The 23807-nt window shown below is 45.4% G+C and overlaps 1 protein-coding gene across 8 annotated transcripts in view; it reads left to right on the top strand.

The window, feature by feature from the left end:
• The window catches only part of PARN (poly(A)-specific ribonuclease), a 179348-nt gene extending 161324 nt beyond the window's left edge, over nucleotides 1-18024 (top strand). For 7 of the 8 annotated variants that reach the window (XM_070779701.1, XM_019987931.2, XM_070779700.1 and 4 more), the window contains 2 exons: nucleotides 4566-4759; nucleotides 17022-18024. In XM_070779701.1, coding sequence (XP_070635802.1) covers nucleotides 4566-4759; nucleotides 17022-17074 — 247 coding nt within the window. In that variant the 3' untranslated portion in view covers nucleotides 17075-18024. Of the gene's footprint in view, nucleotides 1-3461; nucleotides 3586-4565; nucleotides 4760-17021 lie in introns of all 8 variants that reach the window. The other variant, XR_011564032.1, reaches the window with a different exon arrangement.
• Nucleotides 18025-23807: the final 5783 nt, after the last annotated feature.

Below are 23807 nucleotides of genomic sequence, written 5' to 3'. Positions count from 1 at the left end.
TCCAGGCAAGAGTACTGGAGTGGGGTGCCATTGCCTTCTCCGAAATATGTGCATGGATATACACATATATGTCATATACGTGCATGCATGTAAACATGCACACGTGTACCCATACTTCCTTTAGAGATCCCAAGTCCAGGGACTTCCCTGGTATCCAGTGACTAAGACTTCGAGCTCACAGTGCAGGGGTCCCAGGTTCGATCCTTGATCAAGGAACTGGATCCCACATGTCACAACTAAGTTCGCATGCTTCAACTAAAGGTCCCGCATGCCACAATGAAGATTGAAGATCCTGCATTGCAAGCAAATAAATAAATATTTCTTTAAAAAGAAAGAAATAGGAAACATAATAGAAAATAGCCACTAAAAAAAAAAAAAAGAGATGCCACGCCCATAGTCATATCTCCAGTTTCATTTCATCCCCACAGGGTCCCCCTTGCCTTCTCCCATTCCAATATTTGCATATGTATCTTCCAACTACATCAACACTTTCACTAATTTGCTAAATAAACATTATCGTGTATCCAGACATTTTCAGAGTCGCTTCAGTCATTTAACTACAGAAGCAAAGCTACTGAAGGGTTTGGGATTTTTTTTCTTTAATTCCACCACCCACCCCAATATTCCACCCAAGATTGGGAATACAGGTTCATAAATTGCTTGTTTGCACTTTGCTTTTTTCACCATTTTCACTGGAAATTATTCCATATCAGTTCTTTGAGATTATCGTTCGTTCTTGTAACTGCTTAGTTACATTGACTGTACATAGCATAGTTAATTCAACCAATTTATAACCAATTATTCAACCAATTTCCTATACTTAGACATTTGGATATTTGGCAATAAAATATCCTAATAACAAATAAAGTGGCAATGAGTAATCTTGTAGATAAATACTTTTGCATTGTTGGAGGTATATCTTCTGAATTCCTCGAAGTGGGACTGCGGGCTCAAAGAGTAAACAGATGCATAGTTTTGTTGAATACTGGCACATTTGCTTCTGGAAGAGTCAGACCATTTTTCATTCTCACTAGTGGCTTGTGACTGCCTATTTCCATAGGCTCACCAACAGAGTATTTCATCAAGCGTTTGAATGTTTTTGCTAATCTAATGGTGAGAAACAATATTTCATTTAGTTTGCATCATGAAGGGAATTGAACAACTTTTTATGTGTATAAGGGGTAATTGAACATTTTTTTGTGTGTTTAAGGCGGGGGTGTGTGTGTGTGTGGTCTATCTTTGTGTGTAATGAGCTATTTAGTCACAGCTTTGCTGATTTTCCTATAGAATTTTGTTCTTTTTTTCCTTTAATTTTGAGTTTTACTTGTATACTAGGGACATTAGCCTTTTATCTGTGATACACTTTACAATTATTTTCTCCTGGTTTCTCATTTGTCTTCACTGTGCTATGCAATGGATTTTTATCTTTAAGTGATCAGATTTATAAATCTTTTATTACATATGGATTGTGAGACATAGTGAGTCATAATGCCTCTGTCTACACCCAGGTTTTGGAGGAATTCATCCATGTTTTCCTTCACTATGTGTTTAGGTTCATATTCATTAGATACCTGATCCATTTTAACATTTTTTCTTTTTTATGGGTGAAGAATGGGTCTAGTTTATCTTTTTCCATTAGTCCCACCACCATTTTTTTGAAAGTTTATTTCTGCCCCAGTAATTTGAATGTGTGTGCTCAGTCACTCAGTTGTATCTGACTCTTTGCAACCCTTTGGACTGTAGCCCACCCGGCTCCTCTGTCTATGGAAATTTTCAGGCAGGAATACCAGAATCGGTTGCCATTTCTTCCTCCAGGGGAATTTGAATACTACCATTACCAAAAACATTTTATTTATTTGACCGCCTCAGGTGTTAACTGCGTCATGCAGGAGCTTTTGTCGCGGTGTGCGGGCTCTTTGGTTGTGGCGCTTGGGCTTAGTGGCCCCTCGCATGTGGGATCTTAGTTCCTGGACCAGGGATCAAACCTGTGTTCCCTGCATTGCAAGGCAGATTCTTCACCACTGGACCACCAGGGAAATCCCTGATTACTACCTTTATCATCCGCTAGATTTCTGTGTGCAGTTAGGGATATTTCGGGACTTTGTATTTCTTGAAGTACCGATGGTTCCATCTGAGTTTTCATTACACATTTATGTCTCAGAGGCTGTCATGTTCCAGAGTTTATAGCACAGAGGAATATTTAGGCCTCCTACCCCTTTTGAGATGGAGGGACATGTCCTTATTATCTTCCAACTTATGCTTTCTGAATTTTTCAAAATTTCTTGACACCAACCAAAAATAGTTTGTCTTTAAGAAAAATTTAAAGGTATTGTCAGTTTTCAAACAGCAAACTTTAGCATGAATTTTTAATACCCACCCCCCCAATACTTCCATTGGTATTCTCCCTTTTCTTCATGTCCCCTCAATAAAAGATGTTTCTGAAAGCTGCAGATAATACAGGTGAAAAGAAGACAGTGGCAGGCCAGCCAGCCATTCTTAAGAGGCCATTTGCTCTGGGCTCTCTTCTGCTTCTTATGGCTTTAAAGTACCACCACCTTCTTCTTGTCTCACAACTTAGCAAGTGTAAGGTTCAGGGAAGAGGGACCTGCAGGAGTAACATTTCTGAACTTGAATAATTGAGTAGCCTGAGTGCTTTATAGGTAACATTTTTAAAGCAGCGGTGCCCCACCTTTTTTGGCACCAGGGACCAGGTTCATGGAAGACAATTTTTCCACTGACTGGGGTGGGTGGTGGTTTCAGGATGATTCTCAAAAGGAGCTTGCAACCTAGATCCCTCACATGCACAGTTCACAATGGGGTTCACTGTCCTATGAGAATCTACTGCCCCCATTGATCCAACACGATGCGGAGCTTGGTCGGTAATATGAGCGATGGAAAGCGGCTGTGAATACAGATGAAACTTGACTTGCTGGCCCACCGCACACCTCCTGCCATGCAGAGGTTCATCACCCAGTACAGGTCCATGGTCTAGGGTAGGGGACCCCTGTTTTAAAGCAATCACTTCCTAGGGAAGGCTGACCCAGGGGCATGCTCACATTCTCTCTCTCGCTATCCACCCTTCTCTCTGGGCTGAAATGGCCTCCCTTAGGGGGAATGACTGGATTCTTTATGCTTTTCATAACGTGGGGCTATAATTTTTTTAAAAAACCTGTAAGACTCATTTAGAGGAGACAGGACTCACATTGGCCATGTGGTCTCTGTTTTTATCAAGTTCTATTTCAGGGAACATACTTTCTTAAGGAAAATCAGGACATGTAATCTGATCTAATTCAACATGTCAAATCCTATAAAGCTTTAAAAATGAAGCCAGGTTTAATGATAATCTTGAAAAGTCACTTTTTTGGAATAGAAGAAAATTCTATGAAGGTGGGGTATGGTTGTGTCTTTGCGACTCTATGGACTGTAGCCTACCAGGCTCCTCTGTCCATGCGATTTCCCAGGAAAGAATACTGGAGTGGATGGCCATTTCCTACGCCAGGGATCTTCTCAACCCAGGGATCAAATCTGTGTCTCCTGCATTGGCAGGCAGACTCGTGACTGCTGAGCCACCCAGGAAGCCCCGAGGTATGCCCCTTAAATATATTCAAATACACAAGTAGTGTGACAGCAGACAGACTCAAGAATTCTCCTGTTCTCCTGTATATCTGTTAGGCAGGCATGTAAGTAACAATGCTGTTTTGTGATTTAATGTAATCCATACCACTGCTTTGTTATGATTGCTCTGCTAGTCTGTTGTATTCTTTTGTTGCTGCTGCTGCTAAGTCGCTTCAGTCATGTCCAACTCTGTGTGATCCCATAGATGGCAGCCCACCAGGCTCCGCCGTCCCTGGGATTCTCCAGGCAAGAACACTGGAGTGGGTTGCCATTTCCTTCTGCAATGTGTGAAAGTGAAGTCACTCAGTCATGTCCGACTCTTCACGACCCCATGGACTGCAGCCTACCAGGCTCCTCCACCCATGGGATTTTCCAGGCAAGAGTACTGGAGTGGGGTGCCATTGCCTTCTCCGACTCTTCTGTTAAGATTGTTGTTTAGTCGTTCAGTCATGTCTGACTCTTTTCTACCCCATGGACTACAGGGCACCAGCCCTCCTGTCCTTCACTATCTCCTGGAGTTTGCTCAGACTCATGTCCATTGAGTCAGTGATGCAATCCAACCATCTCATCCTCTATCGCCCTCTTCTCCTCCTGCCCTCAGTCTTTCCCCGCATCAGGGACTTTCCCAATAAGTCGGCTGTTCGTAACTCTATCAAAATAAAGACCAGGGATTTTCGTCAAAACTTTTTTCTTTTAAACACTCTTAGATTTGTGTCTATCTGTGCACAAGTCTGGTACAGAAGATTCCTCTGAATAGGCTTGCTGTAGGTGTACGTTTAGACTTCAGTTCACAGTGAGGTCTTTAACCTGCACCTCCAGGCAGCAGCTGCCTGTATTGTTTGATTGCTAGTTAAGTGTTAATGGAATTAAGAGTGTTAAAATATTTTTATAGGCTTAGTCTTCCAGTTACTCTCAGCACCCTTCATGTTTTTCCTCTATTTGCATTTCAGTCTCACAGCCACCAGCACAGTAGGAAAGAGAAACCTGAGTCCCAGTCGAGCAGAAGCCGGCCTGGAGGCCCGAGCATCGGGGGAGATTTCTGACACTGAGCTTGAGCAGACAGATCCCTGTGCAGAACCCCTCTCAGAGGGAAGGAAAAAGGCCAAGAAACTAAAAAGGATGAAGAAGGACCTTTCTCCAACAGGTTTGTATCGAGTCTCACCAAGGGCCTGGAGCTGAGTCCTCTACAGTGCTCTAGAAACTCTCACTGGGGGGAAGAAATTACATCAGGGCTTTAGTTGATGGCCAAACCCATGTAGCCCAAAACGGGACCAGATGTTTTTTGGATCATTTTCATTTTAATTTGAGGAATCCCTTAACAGCCCTGGCTCTGGATAGCATGAGGCTTGGCAGGGGCCTCCTTGTTAAAGATGATCAGCCCATTTTGGTAACCTTCTCTCTCTCCTCCATTGTTTAGAGGTTTTGTGATGTGTGTAAAGTCACCTGAGTATTTTAAATGTGTATGTGAGTTTGCACAGAGCTCTACTCCTACACGTGTTATTTTTAGTAGAATTTTCACTGTTCCTAGCCCAACCCCAGGCAACCTGAGTTTCTCTCGTAAGCAGAGTTACGTAAGAAGCAAAGGAAATGGGAAATGAACACATGTTGTGAACCCACTGTGTGCTAGACAGTGCAGGAGGAGCCTTCTCTCTCCTGGTTGAATTTCATTCTCACAACAGCTCTGACCTAGGAATTCACCCTTGTTTTAGTGATGGCAGATGTCTGAGCTCAGAGTGGCAAAGAAATGCGCATGTAGCTAGTAAGAAGCAGAGCAAGGACTTCCCTGGTGCTCCAGTGGTTAAGAGTCTGCCTGCCAATGCAGGGGACATGGGTTTGATCTCTGGTGTGGGAAGATCCCACATGCCGCAAGGGGCAACTGTCCCCCAGAGAAGAGACACCACCACAATGAGAAGCCCATACACTGCAGTTGGAGAGTAGTCTTCCCCCAACCCCGCTGCAGCTAGAGAAAGCCCACACACAGCAGTGAAGACCCAGTGCAGCCAAAAAATTAATTAAAAAAATTTTTTTAATTAAGTAAGTATAAATAATTTTTTTTAAAGGAGCAAAAAAAAAAAACAAACCCAAAAGCAGAAAGAAGCAGAAAGAGAAGGTGAGCTGAGTCCCACATCCCCTCCGTCCCACACACATGCTTTGGAGGCCCCAGGAGCTCACCCAGCCCTTGGTGCTCAGACCTTCTGCAGGCCCGAGTGCGAGGCAAGGAAGGGGCTTGCGGGGCAGCCAGAGCCTGAGAAAGGCCCTGCCTAGGAGATCCGACCAGAACCTGCTCAGCAGGCTGTCACAGCAACAGAAACGACAGCTGCTGCTGACTAAGTGCTTGTGGAGAGCCCGGCACTGCCCCTCAGACTTGACTGAAACACTTCGCTTCAAATCTCTGAGGTAGGCGTCATGGTCCATTTTACAATGAAGAGAACGAAAGCCTGAGAGAAGGCAGTGTCTTCAGCAAGTGGTGTTGGCCAAGCTGGAAGGCCGCATGTAAATCAGTGACATTAGAAGACTCCCTCACACCATACACAACAGGGAGCCCAAAATGGCTTAAGACTTCAGTATAGAACATGGCATCATAAAACTCCTAGAAGAGAACATGGGCAAAACATTATCTTAAGTCTTGGCAATGTTTTCTTAGGTCAGTCTCCCAAGGCAATAGAAACAAAAGCAAAATAAACCAGTGGGGCCTACTCAAACTTATACAACCTTTTTACCATCTGAGACACTAGGGAGGCCCTTACACAGCAAAGGAAACTATAAACAAATTGAAAAGACAAAATCTATGGAATGGGAGAAAATGTTGCAAACGATGCAACTGACAGAGGCTTAGTTTCCAAAATATACAAGCAGCCCATGCAAGTCAACAACAGAAAAGCAAACTACCCAATCAACAAATAGGCAAAAGACCTAAGTAGACATTTCTCCAAAGAAGGCTTACAGATGAAAAGATGCTGCTGCTGCTGCTAAGTCGCTTCAGTCGCGTCCGACTCTGTGCGGCCCCGTAGATGGCAGCCCACCAGGCCCCGCCGTCCCTGGGATTCTCCAGGCAAGAACACTGGAGTGGGTTGCCATTTCCTTCTCCAATGCATGAAAGTGAAAAGTGAAAGTGAAGTTGCTCAGTCGTGTCCAACTCTTTGTGACCCCATGGACTGCAGCCTACCAGGCTTCTCTGTCCATGGGATTTTCCAGGTAAGAGTACTGGAATGGGTTGCCATTGCCTTCTCCAATTGTTAGAGAAATGCAAATCAAAATTACAATGAGGTACCACCTCACACTGGTCAGAATGGCCATCGTCAAAAAGTCTACAAATAATAAATGCTGTAGCCGCTGCTGCTGCTGCTAAATCATTTCAGTCGTGTCCGACTTTGTGCAATCCCATAGACGGCAGCCCACCAGGCTCCCCCATCCCTGGGATTCTCCAGGCAAGAATACTGGAGTGGGTTGCCATTTCCTCCTCCAATGCTTGAAAGTGAAAAGTGAAAGTGAAGTCACTCAGTCATGTCTGACTTGTAGCAACCCCATGGACTGCAGCCTACCAGGCTCCTCTGTCCATGGGATTTTCCAGGCAAGAGTACTGGAGTGGGGTGCCATTGCCTTCTCCAAAATGCTGTAGAGGGTGTAGAAAAAAGTTGGTAGGAACGAAAGCTGGTACAGCCACTATGGAGAACAGCATGGAGGTTCCTTTAAAAGCTAAAAATATACTTGCTGTATGATCGAGCAATCTCACTCCTGGACATATATCTGGAGAAAATTAATTCTAAAAGATACATGCACCTCAGTGTTCATAACCACACTGTGTACAGTAACCAAAACGTGGAAGCAGCCTAAATGTCCATTGACAGATGAATGGATAAAGATGTGGTACATATATACATGGGATATTATTCAATCATAAAAAAGAATGAAATAATGCCATTTGCAGCAACATGGATGCACCAAGAGATTATCATACTAAGCCATATGTCAGAAAGAGAAAGACAAATACAATATGATATCCCTTCTATGTGGAATCTAAAATACGATACAAATAAACTTATTTACAAAACAAAAACAGACTCACAGACATAGAAAACAAATTTATGGCTATCAAAGGGGAAAGGGGGCAGGGGAGGGATAGACTAGGAGTCTGAGAGTAGCAGATACAAACTGCTATATATAAAACAGATGAACAAGTTCCTGGTGTATGGAATGGGGGACCGTGTTCAATATCCTGTAACAAACCATAATGGAAAAGAGTATGAAAAACATCTATATGTATGTATATAATTGAATCCCTTTGCTCTAGACCAGAAACTAACACAGCATTGTAAATCAACTATACTGCAATTAAAAAGTTTTTGAAGAAAGGAGGGAAGGGGGAAGGAAAAGAGGAGAGGAGGAAACCAAGGCCTGAAGATTGTGTGACTGGCCCAGGGTCATGGAGCGCGTAAGTCAGGCCTGCAGGAAAGTGGGTATTTTTAAGCGCAGTTACATATTGTCTCTTTAGGATGAGGGGATGCCTGAGAGGGAAGTTACTCCTCCTGTATCTGACTTCGTGACAGTCACCCCGGTTAGTTGGAACCAACAGTCAGGTCAAAGGGTAGGAGTGGAGCCCTGGAGCTTGATTCATACCCAGGCCAAGAATCCATTGTGTTGCAGTTAATTCCTCTTTTTACACGTGGCTTGATCTGCCTGCTGGGCGTTTTCTGAATCTCATTGATATTAATGAAATCAAAGACAGCAGAAATGTCACAGATGCCTTTTTATGCATTGTGCTGAAGCTGCACTTTAACTGAAAACGTAAGTTCTTATTTGAAGTCTGGGCTGTGTGTTTGCACTGTGAGGCTGTGAGTCTCCACTCTTAGAGAAGTTTTTAATCTGTAACATTGTCTTCACCTCTGATGCCCGAGGCCCCTGCTGTTGTGCCTGCTCCACAGATGTTAGATACTAAATGTTAGCCTGGCTGTCAGAGCTCATCCAGAGCATGACCAGGTTCCAGGGGCTTTTCCCTTCTTGGATAGCTTTCCTTCACTTCTCAATCTCCTGAATTTTTTTTAATTATCTGTTACTTCTCAGGGACAGGATTTTAGGTTTTTTCCCTTCTGTCTCAGCACAGTCTCAAAGATATTAAAATACCTAATAATAGATTGCATTAATAGATTAGCTCTTTTTATAACTTTCATCATTTTAAGTGAAAACTTTCTGTGAGTTATTTGGGGTGAATTTATAACACCGTCATTTAAATAGTCTCTTTTTCCCTCCCATTGACAGTAAAGCTGTCACTGCCACAAGATTTGAGCATTAAAAAAAAAAAAATTTTTTTTTTTAGTTCTTTGTCTGTCCTGCTAAAGAAGAAAGAGAAACATCTTGACCACTTTTAATTGATCAGGTAACTTAAGAGCAATGAGTTTTCTCCTGGAACACCATTCACTGGGTTAGATCTTCCAGCAGCTCAGGCCTGGAAGTGCCCTGGATCCTCTTTAGCTGGTTTGTTTTCCGCACATAGTCCTAAAGTATCCGCAGGATGTAGGTCAAGATACCAGGTCCTGGGCCTGGCAGGTCAACCAATTTTGATTGCTCAGTTACTTTAAGGAGATCTTAAAATGAGCAAGAGAATAACTGATGTTTTCTAACTGTGGTGCCAGGAAGATTCTTGAGAGTCCCTTACACAGCTAGGAAATCAAATCAGTCAAGCCTAAAGAAAATCAACCCTGAATATTCATTGGCAGGACTGATGCTGAAGCTGAAGTTTCAGTACTTTGTCCACCTGATGTGAAGAGCTGACTCACTGGTGAAGACATTCATGCTGGGAAAGATTGAAGGCAGGAGGAGAAGGAGATAACAGAGGATGAGATGGTTGGATGATATCATTGACTCAATGGACATGAGTTTGAGCAAACTCCAGGAGATAGTGCAGGACAGGGAAGCATGGCGTGCTGCATCCATGGGGTCACAAAGAGTGGAACGTGCCTGAGCAACTGACCAACAACAGAGTTCAGACTGAAAGGTCTGTGTTAAACTCCCAAAGCTTCAGAGTGTCCCAGGAGCCCAGAGCTGGAACTGGCTTAGAGTGTTTGGTACAGTGTGGCTTCATTTTTCCTGCAGAGAAGGGTTCTAAGGCATCAAGCTCAGCAGTCCTACTGGGGACAGTATCTTTTTTTTTTTTCTTATAACTATAAAGTGTTTCATCACTACATTTAATGATAAATTCCAGAGAACACACTATTATCACTAGTTTTATTTTATAACAAGATCAGATGTTGTGGTAGTATATTTATCTGAGTAATTATTATTTTAAATACATCCCTCACTATAGATTAACCTTCTATGCAGGGCTTTTGTCCTTAAACTAATTAGATACTCAATAAATATGTCTTCAATAGGTAGAATACATGAAACCATACAATGTGATAACAGTATTTGCATGAATTCCTTTTATAAGGCCAGTGATGAGATTCTCAGCCAGGAATTACTCTGTCAGTTCTTTCACATGCATGCATACTCAGCCACTTCAGTCGTGTCTGACTCTTCATGACCCCATGGACTGTAGCCCACCAGGCTCCTCTGTTCTTGGGATTCTCCAGGTGAGAGAATACTGGAGTGGGTTGCCATGCCCTCCTCCAGGGCATCTTCCCAACCCAGGGATCGAACCCGCATCTCTCATGTTGCAGGTGGATTCTTTTACCCACTGAGCCACCTGGAGAGCCATTGATGCTTTTATCTTGGTCCTAGTCCCCATCTTGTGCTCCTACTATCTAATTGTCCGCTTCTATGTGGACACTCAAATCCATGATGGCCAAGGCTTTTCTGATATAAATATGTATAGGATACTCGAAATCTTTTTGTACTGAAGTCCCCAAATTCAGCACCTTGACAAGTGCTCCCATGACTCACTGGGGTGCATTGGGTGCCCAGAGCACTGCCAGTGAAGGCATGGGAAACGTAGAAGACAGGCTTCCACCAGTAGGAAGTGTTCTGTTTTCCAAGGGGAAGGCAGCAAAAAGTAGGACCATAGGATATCACTTGGGTTTCCCTGGTGACTCAGATGGTAAAGAATCCACCTGCAATGTGGGAGACCTGGGTTCGATCCCTTGGTTGGGAAGATCCCCTGGAGAAGGGAATGGCAACCCACTCCAGTATTCTTGCCTGGAGAATTCCATGGACAGAGGGGCCTGGTAGGCTATAGTCCATGCGGTCTCAGAGAGTCAGACACTACTAACTTTCACTGTTTTTCACAGGATATCATGTACCATAGCAATTTCTGTCCAACTGATGCTCAAGAAATCCCCCCCAAAACAGTGTCATTTTTCTTAGTTATACATCTTAATATCAAAGATACACTGAGACTTAAGTGCTGGATGCCTTCCCACAGAACAGAAGGACTTAAGTTGCAGAAAAATGACGATTTAATATATATACCAGACATTGTGCTAGGAATGTCCTTTATAATCTAGTCATTATAAAAACTGAGTAAAGTGTAGAGTCATTATCTCTGATTTATAGAGAGGAAAAAGACTCAAAGAATCACACATATGCAAAGTCAAATACAGCTGCTGTTGAGGGTGGCGGGGAGGGCTGTCTGAGCCAGAGCAAAGGCATCAAACCTCCCTGCAGTATGTAGTGTCTCCGAACTTCAGAGGACGCGAAGGGTTCTTCCCACAGGTGAATGTTTCTGGCAGCCGTTCTAGATCAGAAGCAACTACCCACCCAGACTTTCTTGTGATGAAGTCATGTGATAAAAATCCAAGATACTCTTCCCTTTTGGAGATTTTTATCTGCATGTCATGTGATTTAGTAAATGTTTTTCTCCTGAATGTAGTTGTTTCTATCCTGTTTTCAGGAAGCAAATGTATACTATCAATCCTCCCCCTTTTATACTCATTGGAGCTAATGGAGATTGATAATGCTGTCTGCTCTCCTCTGGGGCAGTCAAGGCGTACTCTCCATTGGTGCATAAAGGAAACAGCTCCATGTGCTGTATATGCTGGAGTCAGCTGTCTCTAAGAAGTGTTTCCCAGACAGTGTTTGATGGGTGAGTGTCCACAGCGCCCTTGCTCTTGCTAAGGAAGTGAATTCATATTCCAGTGGCCTGATGCTGGTCGGACTAGCCAGTCTCAAAATACAGATGGACTGTCCAATAGCCGAGGTTCCACCTCTAACGCTCTTAGTGTTCACAGAGCAGGGCCGAGAGCTGTGGCTGTTCCTGGTGACTTCTCATGTAGCAGTGATGTCGTTCCAAGTCTCTTTTCCCCCTTACGTTTAAAACACAACACAGGAGAGCTTTCCATGTTTGCCAAGAACCGAGAGTTTTATTGGAGTCTTGACTAATCTGCTGATTTTTTTCCAGCTTCAGCCCTTAGGGTTCAGTGTAAAAATGGAGACTCTACTTGGAACAGCAGTCTCCTCTTGCTGTTAGAGGTCTCCTGAACTCAGAAACGTGCTCTGCAGTTGGTGCTGTCGATCACCTGAGTGGCCAGCTTAGGGAAGCCCAGGAGCTTTCTAACTACTCAGTTCAGATATGGATTTCAGCTTGTGCTCCGTGAGTGCCCTTCCTCTTCCTCCAGGCAGCCCTTGGGGACTCCCCACACGCCATCCAGGGGAGCCCTTCTCTGGGAGATCTTCCTGACCCACAGACCGAACCTGGGTCTCCTGCATTGCAGGTGGATTCTTGACTGTCTGAGCCACCAGGGAAGCCCTCAACTCTTAAGTAGGTGAAAGGCAGCAGAAACAATCACCTTTTGTTTCCACTTTTTACTTTCTTTTGTTGTTTTGTTAATAAAAATAATGGGCTCACTATGAAAATCAGTTAAATGAAGGAAAATAGAAGAATATACAATCCCGCAGTTACTTGGTACTCTGTTAACAAGTATTTCTCTCTCAGTTCAGTTCAGTCGCTCAGTCGTGTCCGACTCTTTGCGACCCCATGAATCGCAGCACGCCAGGCCTCCCTGTCCATCACCAATTCCCGGAGTTCACTCAGACTCACGTCCATCGAGTCAGTGATGCCATCCAGCCATCTCATCCTCTGTCATCCCCTTCTCCTCCCGCCCCCAATCCCTCCCAGCATCAGAGTCTTTTCCAATGAGTCAGCTCTTCGCAGGAGGTGGCCAAAGTACTGGAGTTTCAGCTTTAGCATCAGTCCTTCCAAAGAAATCCCAGGGCTGATCTCCTTCACAATGGACTGGTTGGATCTCATTGCAGTCCAAGGGACTCTCAAAAGTCTTCTCCAACACCACAGTTCAAAAGCATCAATTCTTCAGCGCTCAGCCTTCTTCACAGTCCAACTCTCACATCCATACATGACCACAGGAAAAACCATAGCCTTGACTAGACAAACCTTTGTTGGCAAAGTAATGTCTCTGCTTTTGAATATACTATCTAGTTTGGTCATAACTTTCCTTCCAAGGAGTAAGCATCTTTTAATTTCATGGCTGCAGTCATCCTACCTATCGTTTTTATGCATAGTTGGATCATACTCTGTATGCCATTTAGTATCTTGTTTTCCCCCATCTAAAAACTCTTGGTCAAATAATTTAAATTATCAGCATATTTTATATTAAAATTTGGGTGTTTTTTTTTAAACAATATTCTTCATACCTTTTGCAGGGTCAGCTTTATTAAGATTCAGTTTACATACAGTGAAGTCATTACTTTGAGGTGTACAGGCTGACGAGTTTTGACAAATGTGTACAGTCATATAAGCATCACTGTGCTCAAGAAATAAAGCAGCTATTCCAGAAGATTCCCTCGTGTCCCTTTGCAGTCAGCCCCTCCCCGTCCCTAGGTCCTGGCAGCCACCGATCTGCTTTCTGTCACTGTAATTTTGCCTTTTCCGAGGGTCATTTAAATAGAATCATTCGATAAGTAACCCCTTGGGTCTTGCCCTTAGCGTAAGGCCTTTGACGTTTGTCTGTGTTGTTGTCCACGTCACTGGTTCATTCCTCTCTTCTGTGGACTAACAATCCACTTTTCAGACCTATCACTATTTGTTTATCCATTTTTGCCTTTTGGCATTTAGGTTGTTAGCAGCTGAGAGTCTAGCAGATGTAAACATTCTGTGTAAGTTTTTATGTGAACTAAGTGTTCATTTCTTTGGAATAAACACCTACGGGTGGACTTACTGTGTCATATGGTAAGTGTATGTTTAATTTTATAAGAACCTGGCCCACTGTTCTCCAGGGTGGCTGCAGCGCTCCGCATCTGCACCAGGGCTCAGTGGCTCTGCAGTCAGCAGTGCTGGTGGTGTGCTTAGTAGCCATTCCAGTGACGTGGACTGGTATCTCTTTATGGCTTTGGTTTGAATTTCCCTAATGACTGACAATGTTAAATATCTTTTTATGTGATTTTTTTGTCCATTGAAATATCTTCTTTGGTGAAATGAGTGTTTAAATCTTTTGCCTGTTTTTTCACTGGGCTGTTTGTTTTTCCCTATTGAATTTTGAGAGTTCTTACGGATTCAGGATACAAGTCCTGTTGAGCGTTTTACAAATTCTTCTGGACGGTGCTTTTCATTCTCTTAGCAGTGCCTTTCAGTAGTAGATGTTTTACATTTTAATGGAATCCAGTTTATCATTTTTTTCCCTTGAATTATGCCTTTGTTGTCATATGTAAGAAAGCTTTGCTTTATTCAAGATTGCAGAGTTCTCCTATGTTTTCTTCTAGAAGTTTTCCAGTTTCAGGTTTTACATTTAGATATACCATCCATTTTGTATATGATGCAAGGTACAGTCCATCATAGCAGAAGACAGATGTCCTGAAGTTTCTGTTGAAAAAGAAAAGTTGTTCCTGAGTAATTCTTTGCATTCTAGTTACCACATAGGGCTGTGAAAAGCGAGTTCCCTGGAAAACTGACCACAGTTTCTTATCCATTAGCTTTGAAATGGGTCCTTCAACGGTCTACAGCTCTCCCTTTCTGGAAGGTGCTTAGAACGAGCACCAGCACTCTGGTCTAGGTCTCCTTTAGTTGGTTCACAAAATTCTGGTTGCTCTGTGCACACCATCCTTTCTCAGCAGCTGCACATTGTAAGCGGCTCTCTTGGACTGCAGGCCGTTGGCTTCCCCGGGCAGTAACCACATGCAATGTTGGGCTGCCTTCTCCACAAGGGGAAGGGGCTAACGAGCATTCAGAACTGGCTCTGTGCCAGGAACATAGCTGAATCATGGAAATCCTCTGAGGCTCGAAGTAGCATTGAGTGTACCTTACAGATACGGGTGAGAGTTGCTCGGAGTCTTACAGCTACTGGGACAGTCCCACCACACTTGCCTCTCTCCCGTTTCTGCGTATTCAGTTGTTTCTCGCTTGCTCTCCACAGAGTCACTCCTGTGTGGTTTCTTTTTGTTTGTTTTTGGCCGCATCCGGTCTTGATTGTGGCACGCGGGATCTTCCTTGTGGTGCAAGCTCCGTAGTCGCAGAGCTCGGGCTTAGTTGGAATCGAAACTGTGTTCCCTGCATTGCAAGGTGGATTCTTAACCACCAGGCCACCAGGGAAGTCGTCCTCCTGTGTGTGGGATGGTGTGCCACCAGACTCACACGCACTCCCATTCAGGTAAGGGCGGGTGCTGTGGTAAGGATGACAGCACAGCTGCTTTTAGCCATTGATCTTTTTCCCTCTCAGTTTTATTTCAGCACCACCCCCCCACCAACATTTGGCCTTGTGGCTTTTACCTTTAGAATATCTGATAGGCTGCTGTATTATTTCTTTGCTATGTGAATTACAAAAACGCCCTTCCTGATGTCAGTTTTCCTCCCTGTCATTAAGTACAGTGTGACTGGGTGGTTGAGAAGGGGGTCAGGCTAGTTTAATCTTATCCTGGGCCGTCTGCAGAATTTAGTTGTTCCCTGGAGGGGACTGTTTGTGTTTTGCTTTGTTTTTCAATAACCTTTATTCCTTTTCCTTCCTTTTTAAGTTTTATGTATTTATTTATTTATTTTTGGCTACACTGGGTCTTCATTGCTGTGCTAGGGCTTTCTTTAGTTGCAGCAAGCTAGGGGCTACGCTCTAGTTGCAGTGCGAGGGCTTCTCGTTACTGTGGCTTCTCGTCCTGCGGAGCACAGGCTCTAGGGCACACGGGCTCAGGAGTTGCAGCTCTTGGGCTTAGTTGCCCCACAGCATATGGAATCTTCCTGGACCAGGGATCAAACCCACGTCCCCCACATTGGCAGGCAGATTCTTAACCACTGGCCCCCCAGGGAAGTTCCCACTGTTATTCCTTTTCTAACTGGATCATGGGAATCGGTCATGGGGACTATCTCCTGCTCACCTTCAATTCTCTGGAGCAGTCCCAGGACACGCGTGTTCCGTGCAGCCATGAGACTCCCGACAGAACTCTTTAGATGACGTCCCCTCCTGCTCTTCTCATCCTGTCTCTCTGGGTTTTATCTCAGTAAAGGAGGAGAGGGGCGGAGTCTCACGCCAGCACAAATCCTCGTGTTACTTCACGTGTTTGGACCCAGTTACCTTCACGCCTTCCTGTCACGGGCAGTAACCACCCTCAGGTGAACAAGTGCCCCTGTTTTTGAAAGTTACTCTCCGCTTCAGGCATCATCACAGACCTCTCCCCTTTTTCAGTCTTGGACTGTTAGCTGGGGCTGGCTTTGCCTGTTTCCCTGCCAACCCTACCTTAGGGCTTAAATAATGCATGATATCCCGGCTATGGGAGCACCCAGCCGGCCACATTTTCCATCATGAACATGCCGTTTCCTGACTTAGTTCCCATGTATTTGGCTGTGGACATCGGTGGTCCAAGCAGTGACCCAGTGGTGCTGCTGCTGTTGCAGAAAGTTTCCGAATGAAGAAGAGCTTGTAACTTTGGGGTGAAACTGTAACAGAAGAGGCTCCTTTAGGCCACGAAGACCGTAGCCAGTGTTGCTGAAATAGGAAAGAGCTACAAGCTGCTTTTGCAGATCTGTTTTGGGATGTCTGAACCCCCACTGGTCAGCTTCCCTCTAGCGACTGTCTAGCCACCAGCCCCTGAGACTTCTTGTCTGGTTGATAGTCACTGCAGCACAGAGAAACTCATCCTCCCAGGCCTTTGGCAGGGATCTCAGTTCTGGGGGAATCTGGACCCCCATCTCAGCCACTTGCTGTAAAATGGGCACATTAGTGCCACTAAACCGGGCTTTTATGAAGATTAAATGAACTAAGTGCCCGGCATGCTGCGTAGCAAAGAATATGGGAGTGTGTGCTCACTGGAGGATGCTTAACTCCTGTGAAGTCAGTACAGACGCCCAGACAGGAGGCACTCCCTGGATCCTGTGGTGATGTTTCTGCAGCGTGGCCTTCATATGCCGGGCACTGCTCTCCAGCGACAAGACCATCCCAGCCCTGGCCCTGGTCAACGCTGTCCGGGTAGCTCCTCTTTCTTTCCCCTGGCCAGGGCAGCCCTCTCCTTATTCACCTTCTTTTGTCCTCTCCCACCAGGAAGCATCTCAGACAGCTCGGCCAAGCTCTTCGAAGTCCCCGACACATGGTAACCAAGACCAGAGTGGAACAACCCCGCTGGTGCTGTTGCCGAGAAGGAAAGAAGCAGCTGGCACGTTTGGAAGCCATACCGCATTTCACTGAATCTACTGTGGTGTGGGAGGAGCCTGAAACCAAGTGTGTCTCCTGAAAAAACCCCAGTTCTTGTTTTCAAGGCTGTGTTCCTTCCTCCTCAGCCTCACCTGCGTGCTGGCTGGCGCTCAGCGTGTTACCGACTGTCGTGCATTCATGATTCACCAGGTCATTAAGGTCATTACTTGTTGCTCATGTGAAACCCTCCAGTCACAGATCTGTGTGTGCAAATCCACCCAAAGGGGAAGGCCAACCGTGAGACCCGCGGAAAGAGCCGACGCTCTTGTGTGCTGTGACCATGAATTTGGGGTTGAACCTCTCGAGAGGTTCACGCTCAGGCCCAGGGGCAGCCCCGGGGTGTGGTACGGCCTCCCATGAAGAATTCGGTTGTGTCTGCCTGCTTCTCATCATTGCTGCCCGAAACCACGAAGCTCCGAGCTTGTTTTCCTGGTAGCAAGATGTCTACCACCGTCAACATGCCTTGACCTTTGGGGCATATTTATTTAGAGGTGTTTTTTTTTTTCCCCCTAAGATGTGAGTTTCTCATGGTGGGGTGTACGAATGAAAAGTTAATTTCTGTTTTCCCAGGTAGCGCTGCATTCCGTGTCTTAGCCAGTGTCTTGTCTGTCTGTCTGGTGGTGTCTGGGGGTGAGGTGGCCAGTGTGCGTACGTGTGCATGTGTGTGAAATCATAACAAATCAACACCGTGTACCAGCCTTTCTCTGTCAAACCAGATCACAGCAGCGACAGAATCCCGTGGATCTGCTTCCTACAGATCATTGTTAGATATTTAACATTTTTGTATCATGGAAATTAAAAAAAATGAAAAATGTATTTCCGAAAGATGAAAATTAAAGAGATTTTCTTAGGATTCTCGGTTTTTTCTTTTCTCTTCTTTTGTAAGTGAATGACATACTTAATCTCTGCATAGATGTATTTCTCTTTAAAGATCACCCCAGAAAAAGCTCTGCAAAGTCAGTAAGCCTGGTGCTTTTTTTTCTTCTTTTTTCTCTCTCTCTTAACCTCTAACCCCTTACACCTGCCTTGATGAGTCAGGCGCCTGGTGCTGGAGGGGAGCCGATGGTCAGCAGTGTCAGAGGGGTGCATCTTCATGGTGGGAAGGTTCTGAGCAGAATTCAAGGTCTCGAGGGAATTCAGATTTGTAAGATGCTTTCCCCAGTTAAGGGCCTCTTGACATTTCCCAGTTCCCCGAGAGTTTGATAGCCCCCAAGTTACAAACCCAGGCTCCCCTGCTCCTCGCCGCTGTCACTGTGCACAGCCCACTGGGAAAGCGTGACGGAAGGCTGAGGCCAGACAAAGGAGCGTCTCCAGGAGGATTTAGAGGTGCTGCTGGACGCCGCTGAGTCATTAAAACCCGCAGGAAGAAACAGATGCACGTGACGCTGCTTATAACAGCACGGACAACAGGGCAGACCAGTGCAAGGTGGTGGTCGGCGCACTTACGGAACGCAATTCCGCCTGATGGGTGTGCCGGGCGTGGAAACGCCGAGGGGGGGGGGGGGGGGGGGGGGGGGTCGGGGGGCGGCCTAATGACCTTCGCACCGTGCAAGGCCTCCGGGGGAGAGACGAGGACTATTCTCAGGCATGAGATTCTTCATTGTCACCTGAAGCCCAGTTCTTCCTGTTCAAATAGTGTCACGGACACACAGCTTACAGTCCAGAGGGGTTTGGGGAGGTGCTCTTTAGAAAGGGCTTCTGCCCTAGAGCCTCATGGGATATGCCTGCCTCCTGCTGTGTGTTCCTGGGTACATTATTACCCTCTCTGAGCCTCAGTTTCCTGAATCATGAAAACAGGATTATACTATGAACCTACTTTACAGGGTGGGGTGAGGGTTAAATGGAATCGTGTCAAACACCCAGCACTCACACGCATGCACAGTGAGTTGTAGTGATACTTGAAGACGCTTTTGATCTGAAACCCTGGTTGGAGTTGACACAGGCATGATAGGGGCAGGGGGAGGGGTTGAATTAGCGTTAAATACCCAGCTAAGCCCTGGTACGTGCCCAGACCCCTATTTTCCCAACTGTATCAAATGCTGTACAGCAGGTGAACTGGGTTGGCCCTCCTGCCTATTCACACGCACACACAGGCTTTCTCCATGTCTTTTCTGGGTTTGAAACCCTGGGATGCTGCTTTGGCTTTTCCATACCGAGACTCGAGCATGTTAGGATAATGAGGCTGTGGTTCTGGGGTTTCTTTTTTTTTTTTTTCCCATGCTGTGTGACTTGCAGGATCTTAGTTCCCTGACCAGGGGTGGAACCGATGCCCCCTGCAGTGGAAGCGCGGAATCTTAAGCCCTGGACCACCAGGGAAGCGCCTGGGGTTTCTTTTCTCTTTTCTTGGTTGTGCTGGGCCTTTGTTATGTGCGAGTTTTCTCTAGTTGTGGTGAGTGGAGGCTGCTTATTGTGGAGCAGAGGCTTGAGGTGCCAAGGCTCCATGGGTTTAGTTGCCCAGCTGGCATGTGGAATAGTCTCAGACCAGGGATCGAACCTGGGTCCCCTGAATTGGCAGCTGGACTCTTAACCACTGAACCACCGAGTCCTGTGGTTTCTTAAGTACTGTAACCAAACCTGGAGGCAGGTGTGGAAGTGGGGACCTCAGAGTTTCCCTTCAAGTCCTTCTGTAGTTCTCTGATTTTAGAGCTGGGTGGAGACTGAGTGCTGCGGCTCTATTTTCTTATAGTTTTCTATTCGTCCAGTTCCCCCCACCAACATTGTATTATGAAAATTTTCAAGCATACAAAGAAGTGGAAAGATTGGTTCAGCAAAAATCAGTTTCCTCCCCACCTAGATTATACAGCTGCCATTTTGCTGTATTTACTTTATTACATAACCATTCAGCCGTGCCTCCCTCCATCAATCCATCTTAGTTTCAAAAGTATTTCTAAGTAAGTTGCAGAGCGCTCCCCATCCCAAATCCTTGAGCATGCTTGTCATGAGCCAGGGTTTATGTGTTTATAGCCAGCGGGGATACAATTTTTAGTAACATGATCAAATCTTAAGTGTGCATACCTTCTGATAGATTGTAACAAATGCAACATAATCTATCAAGGCACAGAACATCCCATCATCCCCAGAATATTCCCTTTTGCCTCTTTGCAGTCCCCCACCACCCCACTCCCATCCCCAGAGGTTACCACTGGTCTGAACTTTTTCATCACAGATTAGTCTAACCTTTTCTAGAACTTCATGAATCATGAGGCCGTGCTTCTTGATGTGAAGCCTCTTTCATTCTGCATGATGTTTTTGAGGTTCATCCGTGTCACCCAGTGTATCCTTCTTTACCACTGAGTATGCACGTATCACAGTCTGTATCCATTCATAATAGAGAGGTGCTTGGGCTGTTTCCAGTTTGGGGTTATGACGAATAAAGCTGCTGTGAACCTTCTAGTACAAGTCTTCTTGAGAACAAAAGCTTTCATTTTGGAGGGTAAATACCAAGGAGTGGAATTGCTAGATCAGTGATGCTCAGTTTTATAAGAAACTTCCATATCATCTCCCAGAGTCGATGTATCATTTAGACTCACCAGCAGCTCTCATCCTTGGCAGCATTTGGCGTTGTTGGTCTTTAGCCCTATAGTATATCTCCCTGCAGTTTTTATTTGCATTTCCCTGTTGACTAATGATGAGGTATTTTTTGGCCATTTGTATATATTAAATATTCCTCTGTGAAGTATCTGCTCAACCCTCTTGCCTATATTTTGTCAAGCTGTAAGTCTTTCAACTATTGAGTTATAGATGTTCATTATCTATTCTGGACATTAGTGCTTTGTCAGATAGTTTTGTACATGATTAGTCCCAGTCTGCGGAGAAGGCAGTGGCACGCCACTCCAGTACTCTTGCCTGGAAAATCCCATGGATGGAGGAGCCTGGTGGGCTGCTGTCCATGGGGTCGCACAGAGTCAGACACGACTGAAGCGACTTAGCAGCAGCAGCAGCAGTGCCAGTCTGTGCCTTGCTTGTTTTTTTTTTTCCTCCCTCTCTCCCTCCCCGCCCCTTCCTTTCTTTTCAGTTTTACTGAGTTGCAGTTGTGCAACGGTGTAAATGTATGGTGTACAATGTGTCGACTTGGTGCACTCACACAGAGCAAAATGAACACCACATCAGTTTTTGTGGTGAGAACATTCAGGATCTGCTCTACCAGCAACTTGACCGATTTTTTTTTTAATGGAATACACTGAATGCTGACTGACTTACAGTATTAGATTACTTTCAGGTGTGCAACATAGCGATAAAATACCTTTATATATTTCAAAGTGATCACCATGCTAAGTCTAGTTACCATCTGCTGTCAAAGTTATTACATTATTAACTGTATTCCCCAGGCTCTACATTACATCCCTGTTATTTTATAACTGGAAGTTTGTCTCTCAGTCTCCCTCACCTGTTTCACTTATCCTCCCAACAACCCGTTTGCTTAAAAATATATCTTACTGGGCAGAAGTTTTTCATTTCGATAATTATCAACTTGACAACTTCAAGGTTTAAAAGATACTCTTTTGCATTTCTTCTAGAAGCTTTGTAGTTCTCGTGTTCATGTTGAAGTCTGCTTGAATGAGTATTTTGGTGTTTGGTGTGAGATGGGAGTTGAGGTTCCCTAATTCCATGTGGCCATCCAGTTATTCCACCTCCATTTGTAGAGAAGACCTTTCCAAGTATATTGCTTTGGTTGTTACTGTTTAGTTGCTGAGTCATGTCCAACTCTTCTTCGACCCCGTGGACTGTAGCCCACCAGGCTCCTCTGTCCGTGAGATTTCCCAGGCAAGAATACTGGAGGGGGTTGCCATTTCCTTCTCCAGGGGATCTTCCTGACCCAGGGATCAAACCCATGTCTCCTGCATTGCAGGCAGATTCTTTACCACTGAGCCAGCCCACCCTCCTAAAAAACCTGTCACTACAACAACAAGCATGGGTCTTGAGTGTTATTTTGTAAGTGTGCTGTTATAATTGCTGAGGACAACAGCACAGACAGGCAGCGCTCCTGTCTGTGAGGTTCCCACTTAGACCGTTTTGCAGCCCCGTGTCCATGGTGAGAGGGAAATGCCATGACCCTGGGTTACTGCTGAGGCTGCACCATTCTCTCCCGACCTGGGAAACAGTATGTGTTAAAAATAGTGGCATCTTTTTGAATGCTTTTTTTAAATCTCATGACTCAAGTTTCATGACTTCAATGGGAATCTTTTTTTTCCCCCAAATGATTCATAGAGTAAATCTCTGCATCCAATTTTGTCCAGGGAGGGAAATAGAATACCTGAAGGCCAGTTCGTTTTCTCCTTTTTGGGCCACGCTCTCCTCCCCGTCGTCTGGTCCCTGCAGAAAGTAGTTCATTTTGTCCTCAGCCCCTCGCCCATTTCTGCCTTGGCCTTCTGCTTTTTCCGATTCTGTGGTGAACCTGAATTTGACAAAGTACTTGGTGTGTCTGGGCCTGGTGACAACCTCCAGGCAGCTGGGAAGGGCTTTTAAGATTGAAATGTTGTTGTTTGACCTCGATTTATGGCATGCAGGATCTTAGTCTCCCTGACTAGGGATTGAACCCAAGCACCTACGGTAGAATCGCAGCGTCTTAACCACTGGATCGCCAGGGAAGCCCCCTGAAATGTTTTCAATAAGATAACCCCGTCAGAAAAGAAAAGACAAGAAAAAAGAGCTCCTTTCTTCTTTCTTTTATTTGGGGATGGGGGTGTGCTGCATGCTTCATCGCTTGAGTCGTGTGTGACTCTTTGCAACCCCAAGGACTGCAGCCCACCAGGCTCCTCTGTCCATAGGATTCGCCAGGCAAGAATACAGGAGTGGGTTGCCATGCCCTCCTCCAGGGGATCTTCCTGACCCAGGGATCAAACCCTCATCTCTTGCAACTCCCACATCGGCAGGCAAGTTCTTTACCACTAGCACCACCTAGGAAGCCCATGGGAGTGGAGGCACGGACTTCAATTTGTATTTCATTAAAAAAGAGATTAAACCCTCAGGCCTATTTTTCTTAAGTAAGAACATAGGGCAATAGGCCAGAAAGCTTGATGTCAGAGCCCCTTGCTTGGTGTGCAAATCATGGATTTGGGCAGATTCCTGTGTGGTGGGAGGCTTTATGCACTCATGCCTGACTCCTGCGACTTGTGTGTGGAAAGTTACAGTATTTCTGGGACCAGCTGGAGTACTAGTTACCTACCTTCTGAGGCTTGCCTCCTCCAGGAGGAAGCGGGTGGCCAGCACTCCTCCGCCCAGTCGCCTTGCAGGCGGTTCAACCCTGGACAGGGGGTCTTCCTTACTGGCAACAGCCAGACCACCGGAAACAGGTGGCTGAGAGTGGTAACCTCCCACATTCCACCTGATAATGAGGAGACCTAAAAGCTCTTTGCCCATCTCCCCTCTGTGCCCTGCAGTCTGTTTGGCCCGGTCTCGTTACCAATCCCCACAGTGTGGGAACTCAGAGTTGTTCATTTTACTCAATCTTACCCGAGTGTTTGTCCTCTTGTTTGTTGAACGGGGTAAAAATTAAATAGCTGAACCTACAAGTTACCTTGACAAATGATGGTGACTCAGAAGCTTAGACTTCTGCGCACTTTTGAAGGCTGGGTCTAAGTGGGGGGAGGGGATGGGGAGTGGGAAATGGAGTGTCCTTTGGGAGTTTGGGTTGTT

Source organism: Bos indicus, chromosome 25, assembly GCF_029378745.1.
Source record: "Bos indicus isolate NIAB-ARS_2022 breed Sahiwal x Tharparkar chromosome 25, NIAB-ARS_B.indTharparkar_mat_pri_1.0, whole genome shotgun sequence".
NCBI lineage: Eukaryota > Metazoa > Chordata > Mammalia > Artiodactyla > Bovidae > Bos > Bos indicus.
The sequence above is the reverse complement of the archived record's forward strand: the minus strand, read 5'-3'. Positions and strand labels throughout refer to the sequence as shown.